Genomic DNA, 13,560 nt, shown 5'->3' on the forward strand with positions numbered 1-13,560 from the left:
GATTGCATTAACCTCTCCCCCTTTTAGCTTCAGTCTTTCTTTGCTGCTATCCATATGGCACACCATTGCCAAAGTAATTTTCTAAAACCTTACTTTCATCTTGTCAAGAGCCATTGCTGCTTATGGAGTCAACTCAAACTAATTAGTCTGGCTTTCTAGGTTTTGAATCAGCTAGTTTTGTGTCCCTATTTGATGTAGCACTTTTACTGTTTTTCCCACATAAGCCCATCATAGCTAATTAGGACCATCCTCTTATTCTGTGCTAGGAAAGTACTTATTCCAACTTATGCTTTTTTTTTTTTTTTTAAAGATTTTATTTATTTGACAGAGACACACAGCGAGAGCAGGAACACAAGCAGGGGGAGTGGGAGAGGGAGACGCAGGCTTCCCGCTGAGCAGGGAGCCCAATGCGGGGGCTCGATCCCAGGACCCTGGGATCATGACCTGAGCCGAAGGCAGACGGTTAATGACTGAGCCACCCAGGCGCCCCTCCAACTTATGCTTTTGCTCCAGATACTCTTCTAGCCCAGAGGCCCTAGCTTTTCTCACATTTTCAAATCCTTTGTTTCTTTAAGACCTGACAGCTGGCTCAGGTGTCCCTAGGTACCCAGTGAGTATTTGTTAAATGAGTAAATGAGAACTTCTATTCTCAATGAGCATTTTTAAGTAGTTTCACGTGATAATGATATTCCCCTTATTGCCCATAGACTCCATAATCCTTTCTAATAAATTACATTTCTTGTAGCTTGTTGCAAGCTTAATAAATGATTAATCCATTGAATAAAATCTGGCATATGAGTACCTCCCTCATATGCTAACAACTTACTTGAAATGGCTTCAGAGGTATTATTCCTCTTCTTTATTCTACTTTAATTGTAAAAGTGCTTTAAATTTAGCCTTTTCTTAGCTTTAATACAAGTGAATTATTGGATCTAATCAAATGATTTCGGCACATGCTCTGAGCAATTACATTTGTGCAGCTTAGCAGAAACTATGGCAACAGAATGAAAAATGTGTTTTTCCTGATTGTTTTCCTCCATAAAATTGGGAAGTTCTGACTTAAACATATCAACTTAAAAGAAATGGTCATAGATAGTCTGCATTACAAATTACATTTGATAGTAGAATTGCCTAGAAAGTTAGGTTAAGAAGCCAGTTATCATTCATAGGTTTATGGCTCAAATCCTGGAAGAATATGCCAAGGAAATAATAATAGTAATCTTTGGTGGGGATAAGGGAGGTCTACTTTAAGCCTATTTATATTTATATCTATTTTTTTAAAGCCACAAACCAGGATTATTTTATAATAATAGTAGAACAAGCAACAAAGCTATTTAAATTTGGGAGAAAAGACAATTACTTGGTCTTTCTAAATTTCTTATTTAAAAAATTACATCGGCCATATTTTTCTACAGGGCACATAACCATATTATTATTTGAGGAGCCAAAGGAATCCAGTTGTAGTGTAAAAAAACCAAGTACTTTATATTCATTGTAAGACAAGATTTTTCCTTTAAGAGCTATTAATAATTCAGACTTTTCTAAAGAGAATCTGTTAAACATTGAAATTCATTTGAGTTTTGGCAAACATTTTTAGAAGATCCATTGACTTCTTCTAAAAGAATTTGTGAAATTCAGCTTTAAAAGTGATTTCCTAACCAGGAAGAACGCATTATAGGATAATAACACCAATGAAGAAGTAAAGGATTTTCAATGGGGTAGTTTCTAATATATTAATAAGAAAAAAATTGGTGACAACTGCTTTATGAAAGCATTACAACTGTTCACACCTATCTTTTCTAAATGAATAAACTGAGCAATGCATTAGTGTAAAAAACTATAAATGCTTTTGATGAGAGGAGACTGTCTAAGCTGATTAACTGTAGAGATAGGCCTAATGTAGACCTTGAAAAGTTTAGAAATATTTTCTTTGTTTTAATCCAGGCTTACTAATATTTAACAACTCAAGAGGTGTAGGCATCACAAGAGTTGCCAGATATCAACAACTGGCCTGGTAGTACTATTATGTACCGACTAAATAGCTCTAGTCTAAGTTTGTTGATATTCTTTGGTTATTTTACATATTTGTGAAGAGTTTTCATGAGGCACTGTTTCGGTGGAAAGGAGTTAATCCTTTTAGTTGGAAATTAGGAGCTGAGGGTAAGGTTTTGGTGCCAAGTCATTATAGCCAGAAATCTAGAAATGCCCAAACTCTGCCCAGCCAATATGCTCTTCCCCCTGGAGTCCTGAGTCTGCAAGATACAGTAGCCCGTGGGACTCAGAGTGCCACATTAATAAAGGCTGTGCAAACTTCTAGCACATTAGTGTAGAATTCTCCTTAAAAGTGCCTTGGTGCAAGTAGTTCAGGCTTAAGGCCTAAGTCAGGACTCCTGCTTCCCTCCCAGCCTCATCTAATCACCATTTTGAGACCAGCATATTGAGGTGTGTGAGTTAGAAGGTTGGAGGGGAGAACAAACTGGTAAGTGAACCTCTGAATCTGCTTTGTTGACTGCTGAATACAATTGTCCCCCCGCCTTAGCCACGGGAGAAACGTTCCAAGACTCTCAGCAGATGCCTGAACCCACACATAGTACCAAACCTCCTATATACTATGCATTTTCCTATACATACATACATACCTATAATAAAATTTAATTTATAAATTAAGCACAATAAGAGATCAACAACACTAATAATCAGGACAGTTAAACAATATAATTAAATAAACAAAATAATTAAAAGTTGTGTGAATATTGTCTCTCTCTCAGACTATCTTACTGTACTGAACTTCCCCTTCTCGTGATGATGTGTGAGATAATAAAATGCTTTCGTGATGAGCTGAAGTAAGGTGAATGATGCAGGCACTGTAACATAGTGTGACCTTCTGAGGATGCATCACAAGGAGGATCCTCTGCCCCCCTGGCCAGTGGTGAACTGCCCGTAACTGAAGCCCTGGGTAACTGAACCTGCAGGAGGTGAAGCTGCGGCTAAGGAGGGACTGCTGTATAGTAAAAGGAAAGTGAAAGAGAATGGCCATTGGGCCCCCATGGCTCAGGCCAGGCCAAGAGTTTGAGGCAGTAACACAGACCCTGGGTGGAGACTTATTTTAACACAGGGACCCCACCTACAGCTAACTGTGCCCAGTCAGGATTTTGGGCTCTTGAATAATTAGGTTAGTAACGTCTCTTACCTACAGGGAGAACTAGACAGGGGGTGGGCAGAGGCTCACCTGACACAGGAAAAGGAGCTCCTGCAACCACAATAAAGTGTCATTTATTTTTACATATGAGGGAAAACAATGGACAGTCCTGTCTGTCAGTTGTAAAGGCTTATTTCTGGTACAGTCTGGCCCCAGGCATGGAATACCTTCTCACCATCTGATCAGCGTACATTTTGGACTTCACTAAGGCATGTAATGACTCAGAAATGCAGATTTCTGTAATTGGCTAATGTTTACTTCACCTCCAGGGTGAAATACAAAATGTAAATATTTTAAGTCTTGTTCTAATAAATGGTGGTGGTGTTGCTGGGAAGTTTGAGCTCTTGATCTGAGGTTAACAATTTAACTAAGAGAAATGTAGTTTATTTTTAGACTTTCATGTTCAAAGGCTTCTACTTATAATAACAAGTAATAGCATAGAAATGAGAACCATTTAGATACCTAAACTCACATGTTCGAATATGTGCTTGTCAGTGCTTAGGATTCTATATAGTATCCCATTTACCATTTGTTTTTATGTGTTTTGTTGTTAACACAATGAAAAAGATCTTTATAACTAATAAGTTCTCCCCATGCCTAAATATTGATAGAGCTTTCTATTGATCTGCTTCCATATGTCTGATTACTTACTTTGCCTAACAGATGTAATGTAAAAGAGTTATATGGATATTAAGTTCAAGACCCCTGAGATGGCTTATATCAAATCACCTTTTTAGTTTTATTTTACTCTTTGAAGTTAACTTGCTAGGGCAGTAAAGTAGAAACTTTGTAATTGCAGGGGAAGAGAACCTTTCCCTTCTTTTCTTTTAGGTTCTTTGGCTGGCCTAATAATTAAATTGACATAACACAAATTAACAGAGAAAAAACATTTAATTTTGTATGTATAGGAGCCTATACAAATATGAGGCTCAAAGAAGTCACCAAAGCAGGTAGCTTTGTGAAAAATTGGTAAGACTGAAGGGTTTGGGTTTGAGATAGTAAATTAATGAGGAAGTAACAAAGTTTGTTTATATAGCTTTCTGGGCCCCAAATCCCCTATTTCTGGTAATAAGGATGCCTTCTACCCTCCTGGTACAGGGAGGGTACCTTTCAAATGAGAGACTTATTTCCTTGCTTTCGGCAGGGGGGGCAGAGGAGATCAGTGTCCTCCTTTCTCAGGCTGTTTCTTAAGTAACTTTATTTCAAAAGAATCAACATGCCAAAGTGGCATATTTGGGGGTGGCATATTCTGCTTCCCTTTATCCTGTTGACTGTATGAAGGAAGACTTTTGTTTCTCGTAATTTCAGAAAAGACCCCCTCCTGGAGAATTCCTCTGCAGAAAACAACTGTAAAACCTGGATTTAATATAAAAAGCAAGTGAACAGAAGCAGATAGGCTCTACTCGGGAGTACACAGAGGAGAGAAGGAAGGAAGCTATAAGAAGTAAATTTGCCTTTTCACTGATTTTAGCTTCAGGCTAAGTACAGTCTGTACTCTGGAGACTCTGGTGGAAAAACAATAGTCTCTCTGGCCAGGGTGACTAGAACTGAAACCAGAGAGCCCTGATCACTGAAGATAGTAGAGAAATCCCAGAAGAAGAGCCAGAGGAGGGGGAGTCCTTTGTGAGCACACATCTCTTGCCTCTGAGCCATGCATGAGTACAATGGACTTGGAACAGCTCAGCTGAAGACAAAAAATCTGAACTGGACTGGAGCTGCCTCCTAAGAAAAAGAGTTTACAGTTTAGGCCAACCCAAGATATTTGCCAGCTGAGCAAAACAAACAACTCTCACTGGAGAAAAAAATAATTTCATAGTCTTCACAAATTAACATTTCTACAAGCCATACTTACCCCATATATGGAGAATCAAGAAAATGGAACATATCTGAAGAGGAAGAAAATCAGCTGAGTCCTACCCTGAGATGAATGAGATATTGGCAGTAGCAGACAAGATTTTTAAAGCAGCTGTTATAATATCCTCAGTGAAATAAAATGTCATGCTCTCAGTGAATAACAAAACAAATTCTATCAGATAAATAGAAACAATGGGAAAGAACCAAATGGAAGTTCTAGAATAAAAAGATACAATATTTGAAATAATTCAGTAGATGGATTTAACAGTTGAATAGAGGTGCAGAAGGAAAAGTACGTGAACTTGAAGACAGAGCAATAGAAATTAATTTGAAGAACAGAGAGAAAACATATTGGAGCAAAAAATGAACAGTCTCAGAGGCCTTTTAGGTTGAATTAAACAATCCAGCATGCACGGAAATGGAATCTCAGAGGATAGAGAGAATAGGATAGAAAAAATTTCTTGAAAAGTTAAAGCAGAAATTCCCCAAATTTGATGAAAAACAGAAACCCACAGATTCAAGATACTCAGTGAATACATACCAGGCTGACTGAACCCAAAGAAGTCCACATTGAGACACATCATGGCAAAACTTTGGAAAGCCAAATGTTGAAAGCAATAAGAGAAAAATGATAACATTTCTAATAGTGGAGTAATGATCCATTTAATGACTGACTTCACCTCGGAAACCACGGAAGCCAAAAGAGAGTGGAAGAACATGTTTAAAGTGCCGGAAGAAAAGAAAAAAGCCTGTCCTCCCGGTGTTCCTTATCAAAGGAAAATACCCTTCAGAAATGAAGAGGATTCCAGAATTAGTTAGTGGTGGCAGTGGCACAACCGTAAGTAGACTAAAAACCATGGACGTGTACCCTTTAAAAGGGTGAGTCTTAGGGAATGTACCTCAGTGAAAAAATTTAAATGAAGGCAAAGGCTTTTTCAGATAAAAGAAAACTCAAGGAATTCTGCACTACAAGAAATGTCAAAGGAAGTTCTTCAAGGCTGAGGGAAACTTATACCTGATGGAATTTTGGATCTTTGGAAAAGATAAAAAAAAGATCATCAAAAATGAGAAATATCTACAGAAAAGGGAAAGCCTCTGTCTTTCCTCTTATTTTCTTTATTAAATCATATTATATAAGTTGTGCATATATAGCATATATCGAAGATATTAACTCCATTTAATATGTATCTGTAGTCCATGAAGAATGATAGCAAAGTTTCTATATTTTTAGGGAAATGGTACAGTATTAATTATAAGAGGACTGTGAGTAATTAAAGATGTATACTGTAATCCTTAGGGCAACAACTACACTAATAACGCAAAGAAGTAGAGCTAAAATGCCAATGTGAAAATTGAAGTGAAATTCTAAAAAGCATTTAAGTGGTATCTTTTGTTGTTGTTGTTGTTGTTTTAAGTCAGGAAAGTAGAAACATGGGAACAAACAATAGAAAAGACAAGGGACACCTGGCTGGCTTGGTTGGAAGAGCATGCGACTCAGTCATAGGGTCATGTGTTCGAGCCCCTCATTGGGTGTAGAGATTTATTAAATAAATAAAACTTTAAAAAAGAAAAGAGAAAAAAACAAATTGGAAACAAATAATAAAATAAAATGGTTGACCCAAATCCAACCATCTCAACAATTACATTAAATTGTTAATAGATTAAGTTCAATGGGTATAGAGTTTGTTTGCAAAATGTAAAAAGTTCCAGAGATCTGTTGTAAACATAGTACATATAATTAGCACCACTGTATTATATACTTACTTAAACATGGCTGGGGGGGGGCGGGCGCCTGGGTGGCTCAGTCGTTAGGCATCTGCCTTCGGCTTGGGTCATGGTCCTGGTGTCCTGGGATTGAGCCCCACCTCGGGCTCTCTACTCAGCGGGAAGCCTGCTTCCCCCTCTCCCACTCCCCCTGCTTGTGTTCCCTTTTTCGCTATCTATCTCTCTATCAAATAAATAAACAAAATCTTTAAAAGAAAAAAAATGGCTAAGGTGGGAAATTTTATGTTATGTGGTTTTGACCACAATTTTAAAAAATTTTAACTATGAATTTAGTTAAACTTTGGAAGGACACTGAAATTACTTATTGCCCTGAAACTTTTAATTCCAGAAGTTCCTAGTTGGGTCTGATTTTCTTGAAGTTGTAGGCCCAGAGCATTGTTTACGTACAAACGCTTATAATAATGTTTATGGCATATAGCAAGCTCTGTATGAATTTAACTCACTGAATCCTCATCACAACCCTATGAGGTAGGTATTATTCTATTTTCTGCCATTTTATTATGGACATTTTCAAATATACAGAGAATTTGGAAGAATGACATGTTGAACACTCTTACACTATCTAGATTCTGTAATAAACATTTTATCTGTTTTTCTTTATCACATATCTATCCATACCTATATTCATCCATTAATCCATCTTTTTTTTTTTTTTAATGCATTTCAAAGCAAATTGCAGACATCAGTATGCTTTGAGGGTAGGTACTTTTATTATCCTCATTTTACACTAGAGGCGACCTGAGACAAAGAAAAGCTAAGTAATTTGTTTAAGGTCACATGGCTTTTAAGTGGTAAAACTAGGATTTGGGCCAAGCCTGACGTTAACCACATCTACAGAATGCTGGTTCACATAATATTAATAGGTATTACCATAAAAAATAATTTGGGGATCCAATAAATCTGACAAATACGTATCTCAGTTTTGAAGATTCACATACAGATTTTCATCTGTGAAGTTCAGCAGTAAAGAAACCCGATTAACTTTGTTTAAGCCAACCATTTCAAGTTTTTTTGACTTGAAAGCATGTTTTCCTCCCAAATATAACATCTGTTAACATCTTGTAGGATAGGACCAGAATCAAAGGAATATACTTGGGGAAATACTCCTTCATATGATATCCTAATTTTGTTTATTTAGGATAGAATATGTTTTTAAAGAGTTTATACTTTGAAACAAATTTTAGAGCTGGCAGAGATCTTAGAGTTAATTGAGACCAGTGCTTTCATTTCAGAGATGAGGGAACAGAGACACAGGGTAGTTAAATGACTAATGCAGGCTAAATCATGTGCCTAGGTGCAGGTGCTTAGTGGCAGGTGCTTAGTGGCAGAAATGGGAGTAGAGGGGCGCCTGGGTGGCTCAGTCAGTTGAGCGTCTGACTCTTGATTTTGGCTCAGGTCATAATCTCAGGGTTGCGAGATTGAGCCCCACATTGGGCTCTGCGCTCAGCACGGGCTTGAGATCCTCTCCCTCTGCCCCTCCTTCTGCTCGTGCTCTCTCTCTAAGATAAACAAATAAAATAAATCTTTTTTTAAAAAAAAAGAGGGGCGCCTGGGTGGCTCAGTCGGTTAAGTGGCTGCCTTCAGCTCAGGTCACGATCCCAGGGTCCTGGGATCGAGTTCCGCATCGGGCTCCCTGCTCGGCAGGGAGCCTGCTTCTCCCTCTCCCTCTGCCTGCCTCTCTGCCTACTTGTGCTCTCTATCTCTCTGTCAAATAAATAAATAAAATTTTTAAAAAAACAAAAAGAAAGAAAGAAAGAAATGGGAGTAGAACCCAGCCTAGATGCTGGGGATGATATTTAGTGGACACTCAATTCATATTTGTTAACTAATGATTATGTTGTCTAAATCTGTCCAGTTTTCTTTGTACTGCATATCTAGCTATATATTGGAATTTGTGTTTGTTTTCAGATTATCTTGATCAGTAGTGAGTCTATTAACACTTTATTTTTATGTTAACTTCAGGTACAAATGATATAGCTACTAAATTCTAAAAAGTTTGCCTGTAATATATGACATACAGAAAATTGCACAAAACATAGTTCCTGTAGTTTAACAAATAATTATAAAGTGAACCCTGGCTTAACCACCCAGGTCAAGTAATAAAACATTGCTGGTATTTCAGAAGCCCCCATGGGCCCCCTCCTGTTACTGATCCCCTTAATTATTTCTTTTTTCTCTTTCTTTTTTTAGCTAATTTAACAGGACATGCAGAGAAGGTGGGGATTGAAAATTTTGAGCTCCTCAAGGTCCTAGGAACTGGAGGTAAGTCTTAAAAAAATTTTTCTAAGCCAAAAAAAAAAGTGTTTGTTATTCTTATGACAAAGGACTCATATTCTTAATATGGAAATCAGTTAAAAATTTAAAAGCATAAGAAATCCAATAGGAGAACTGTCAAAGAACACGAACAAATGATTCATAGAAGAAATACAAAAGGGAAAATTTGGAAGAATTGGCAAAGATTTAGGAAAACCAGTTTCTTTTACCCTGCTGTTGGGAATGTAAATTAGTTCAGTCTTTACATAGGACACAATACTAAAATCACTAACATTTATAGAGAGCTTGTGACTTGCCAAGTACTCTGTGAAATACTTTATACTGATTTAACTCATTCAGTCCTCATTCCACTTTATTCATATCCAGTGGTCATCATGTTTAATAATGAAAAATCCAAGACCCTTCAGAAACCTTGTCAATATGAGTTTGGTTAAATGGAACATGGATCTTTATGTTCTATAATCTATACAATTGGAATGAAATGGTCTGTATTTAACATTTTTGAAAGTTCTCCATACTGTAATAAGCTTTAAAAAAAAGGCTACAGCAGAGAATGTACACTATACCATGTCTGTGAAATAAAAAATGGTATGAATCAATGTCTCCATGTACACTTGACCCTTGAACAATACAGAGGGTCACGGGCACCAATACCCTGCACTCTTGGAAATCTGTGGGTAACTTTTGATTCCCCCAGAACTTAACTACTAATAGCGTCCTGTTGACTGGGAGCCTTCCCGATAACATAAACAGTCGATTAACACATATTTTGTATGTTGTATGTATTCTATACTGTATTCGTACAATAAAGAAAGCTAGAGAAAAGAAAATGTTATTAAGAAATAGTAAGAAGTAGAAAATATATTTGCAGTCCTGTACTGTATTTATCCAAAAAATTCCATGTACAAGTGGACTCGTGCAGTTCAAACCTATGTTGTTCCAGGGCCAACAGTCTATGTGTATATATGAAATTCTCTGGAATATACACCAAAATGGTAACAGTCTCAGGTGTTAGGCTTTTCGATGATCTTGGCTTTCCTCTGTGCCTCCTGAGTTTTTGCTACTGCTGTTATTTATTTATTTATGTATGTATGTATGTATGTATGTATGTATGTATTTATTTTTTTTGCTACTGCTGTTCTTGCTGCTCAAGAGTCAGGGCCTCCTGGGCGTATGGCCCATGTAGTTGTAGCCACCCCCACACTCAGAAGAGCCCCATGTTAGGTGTAATGCTCTGCTGTCACTGTTCTGAGATTCTAAATGATTCGTGAACAAGGCACCCCACACTTTGATTTGGCAGCAGGCCCACCAGTTACGTAGCTGGTCTTGCCAGGAGTGCACCTCCTCTCCTCTGCTCTCCCTCTGGAATATGTTGTTGTTCTGCAGTTACACCGCAGGGAGAACTTGAGACTCTTCTTTTTCTTTTCTTTTTTTTTTTTTTTTAAGATTTTATTTATTTGATAGAGAGAGACACAGCGAGAGAGGGAACACAAGCAGGGGGAGCGGGAGCGGGAGAAGCAGGCTTCCTGCCGAGCAGGGAGCCCGATGCGGGGCTCGATCCCAGGACTCTGGGATCATGACCTGAGCCGAAGGCAGACGCTTAACGACTGAACCACCCAGGTGCCCCGAGACTCTTATTTTTCATCCTCCAGGTAGAAGTGAAAAGGAGGATTTTAATTCCTTTTTTTTTTGTCCCCCCCATCCTCAGCAGGTCTATTGTCTCTTTCCTGGAAGTCGGGAGACAGCCTCAAAGGATAGACCATTCTTCTTCCCCACTAGAGTTTAGCTTCACACTCTCAGGGGCCTGTATACCTTCCTGGATTCCCAGCCCCTGACAGGAGGGATTGCTGCTGTTCATATGAGCGTATCCGCCCATACTTTCCGAAGGGCCACGCCTTCTAGCAGGAGAAAATCCTTTCTCCTGGGCTTCCAAAATCAGTCCCAGGCACTGCCCTCCCATACTCATGCATATGTAATTTGTCTTTAGGTCATTTGGTGTTGAGCCTTCACGCCTAGGGCCTTGCCATGCAAGCTCTTCATAATTTTCCTGAGTAGTTTAGCATATTGTGTAAGAGCCACCTTCTACAGCTGCCAGCGAATAAACCCTATGATTTATTTTCATCAACTAAGTGTCTTATTGTCAGGAAGAGTATCGTATAATTGTCAGCTTGGGAGATTTTACTGTGCATTCTCTCCTTCAGATCATTTGTAAAGATGTATTTTTAAAGCAAACTAGCCTCACCCTACCATATCCCTAAGAAATCATGCTTTCAGAATACCAAAATCATGTCTTTTATCCTTACGTTTGCTTCCTCTTTCAAAGGCAGTATCAACTCAAAGGAGAAAAGGGGTCACAATTGTACGGTGACTGGATTTCCTTGGAAATAGTGCTTGTGCCGTTTTGTTGAAGGGTTTTCAGGTCAATTTATGTTATAACCACAGAATTTGTTTTATCTGCATCGTTTTTATTCTGATAGCCCTATTGCAGTGTAATCACATGCCTTATTATTCATCCGTTTAAAGTGTACAAATCAGTGGTTTTAGTATATTTACAGAGTTGTGCAACCATTACCACAACCAATTTTAGAACATTTTCCTTACCTCAAAAAGAAACTGTGAACCCTTTATTACCTTCCAAGATCACCATCCTCCCAGCTCTAAACAACCGCTAACCTATTTTCTCTATCTTTTTATTGGCCTATTCTGGATATTTCATGTAATTGAATCATGTAATTGGTGGTCTTTTGTGTCTGGCTTCTCTCACTTAACATAACGTTTTCTAGATTCATCCATGTTGTAGCATGGATCACTGCTTCTTTCCTTTTTATGGCTTAATAATATCCCACTGTATGGATATACCACATTTTGTTTATCCATTTATCAGTTGCTGGGTTGTTTCTCCCTTTTAGCTATTGTGAACAATGCTGCTCTGAGTGTTCACATATGAGTTTTTGGGTGAACATAAGTTTTAATTTCTCTTGGGTATATATTAGTAGTGAATTGCCATTTCAGATGATAATTCTATGTTTAACTTCTTGAGGAACTACTAGACTTTTTCTCTCTCTTTTTTTTAAAGATTTTATTTATTTATTTGACAGAGAGATACACAGCGAGAGAGAGAACACAAGCAGGGGGAGTGGGAGAGGGAGAAGCAGGCTTCCCACGGAGCAGGGAGCCCAATGTGGGGGCTCGATCCCAGGACCCTGGGACCCTTCAAGCCGAAGGCAGACGTTTAACGACTGAGCCACCCAGGCGCCCCACTATAGACTTTTTCTAAGGTGGCCACACCACTTTACATTCCCACCAGCAGTGTGTGAGGGTTGCAGTATCTCTACATCCTTACCAACATTGTAGCTGTTCTTTTAGAAGATAAGTTATACAAACCAGACTAAGATCATGTTTTATTCCAGATATCATCAAAACCAAAAAACTTTTATTTAATATTATTAGATAACTTCTCTGAAGCAAAATAGACATGGAATCTACAAATCTTCTCAAGCCACTGTTAAAATGTGATATTAATTAATTTTCATCACTGAATTTTATAGCATGTAACAAAACCCATGAAACTAATTCTGTTCCTTGATCTGTCAATTTTATATTTGGCAGTATATTCCAAATACATAAGTAGAAACAGAAAGGCAGTGTATGTTCTCTTTCTGATAAGATGACAGCTTGCATATCCTGAAAAATCCCCCTCATTTTTAAACTCCTAAAGTGCTGGATAAAATGCCTCTAAAGAAAGTCTACTCGATGGTATAGGTCAGCTGGTAAGAATAAGGAAAATCCTTGGAATCCAATAAGAAAGTGGGAGCAGGAATCTAGAGAATGCATAAGCTCCCTGAAGGCAGAGGTTATTCTGGGGAAATCTACCAGTAAATTGTGAGCTAGTTCTTTGGATTTCCCATTTTTATGCTTGGTATGAGAGATATCATCTAAGGCTCCCAAGAGGTAGAGAAGACTACTGCTTAGAAAAAGACTAAGTAAGAAAATGCAGCCTGCAAAGGGAGCCTCAGAGGAAATTTTTCTGCCTCAGCATTGGCTCTGGGTGAAGAGAATTAAAAAAATAAACAAAAGCCTTCCCTGAGCATTCACAACAAAAGCCAGGCATTGTGCAGGTTTGCAGCTTGAATTTGTACACATTTGTATGATCCCAAAGAACAAAAAATAGGTAAGAATTTAGTTTACAGTAGTACCGAGTTGGTAGTATTCCCAGGTGCCTAGGAAAAGCAAATGTAAGTCCTCTTTGAAAGAATGAACTGTTACCTAGACCATAAAGAAGTACTGAAGGAAGTTTTATAGACATGATCTTAATTGTGAATGATCACAAGCATCCAAGAAGCAAGTCACCAGACTGTTGGAATTATTAGGTATGAAATATGATATATATGTTTATATGGTTTTTAAAATTAGAACATTGATGGTAATATTCAGGAAAAAAGACATAC

At 38.0% G+C, this 13,560-nt stretch overlaps 1 protein-coding gene across 1 annotated transcript in view; it reads left to right on the forward strand.

Annotated features, from left to right (window-relative positions):
• Window positions 1-13,560, forward strand: part of RPS6KA5 (ribosomal protein S6 kinase A5) — a 178,529-nt gene that overhangs the window by 43,491 nt on the left and 121,478 nt on the right. The window contains exon 2 of the mRNA XM_034992596.1: window positions 9,029-9,100. Coding sequence (XP_034848487.1) covers window positions 9,029-9,100 — 72 coding nt within the window. The remainder of the gene's footprint in view (window positions 1-9,028; window positions 9,101-13,560) is intronic.

This window comes from Mirounga leonina, unplaced genomic scaffold (genome assembly GCF_011800145.1).
Source record: "Mirounga leonina isolate KUSES-001 unplaced genomic scaffold, KU_Mleo_1.0 Mir_82, whole genome shotgun sequence".
Lineage (NCBI taxonomy): Eukaryota > Metazoa > Chordata > Mammalia > Carnivora > Phocidae > Mirounga > Mirounga leonina.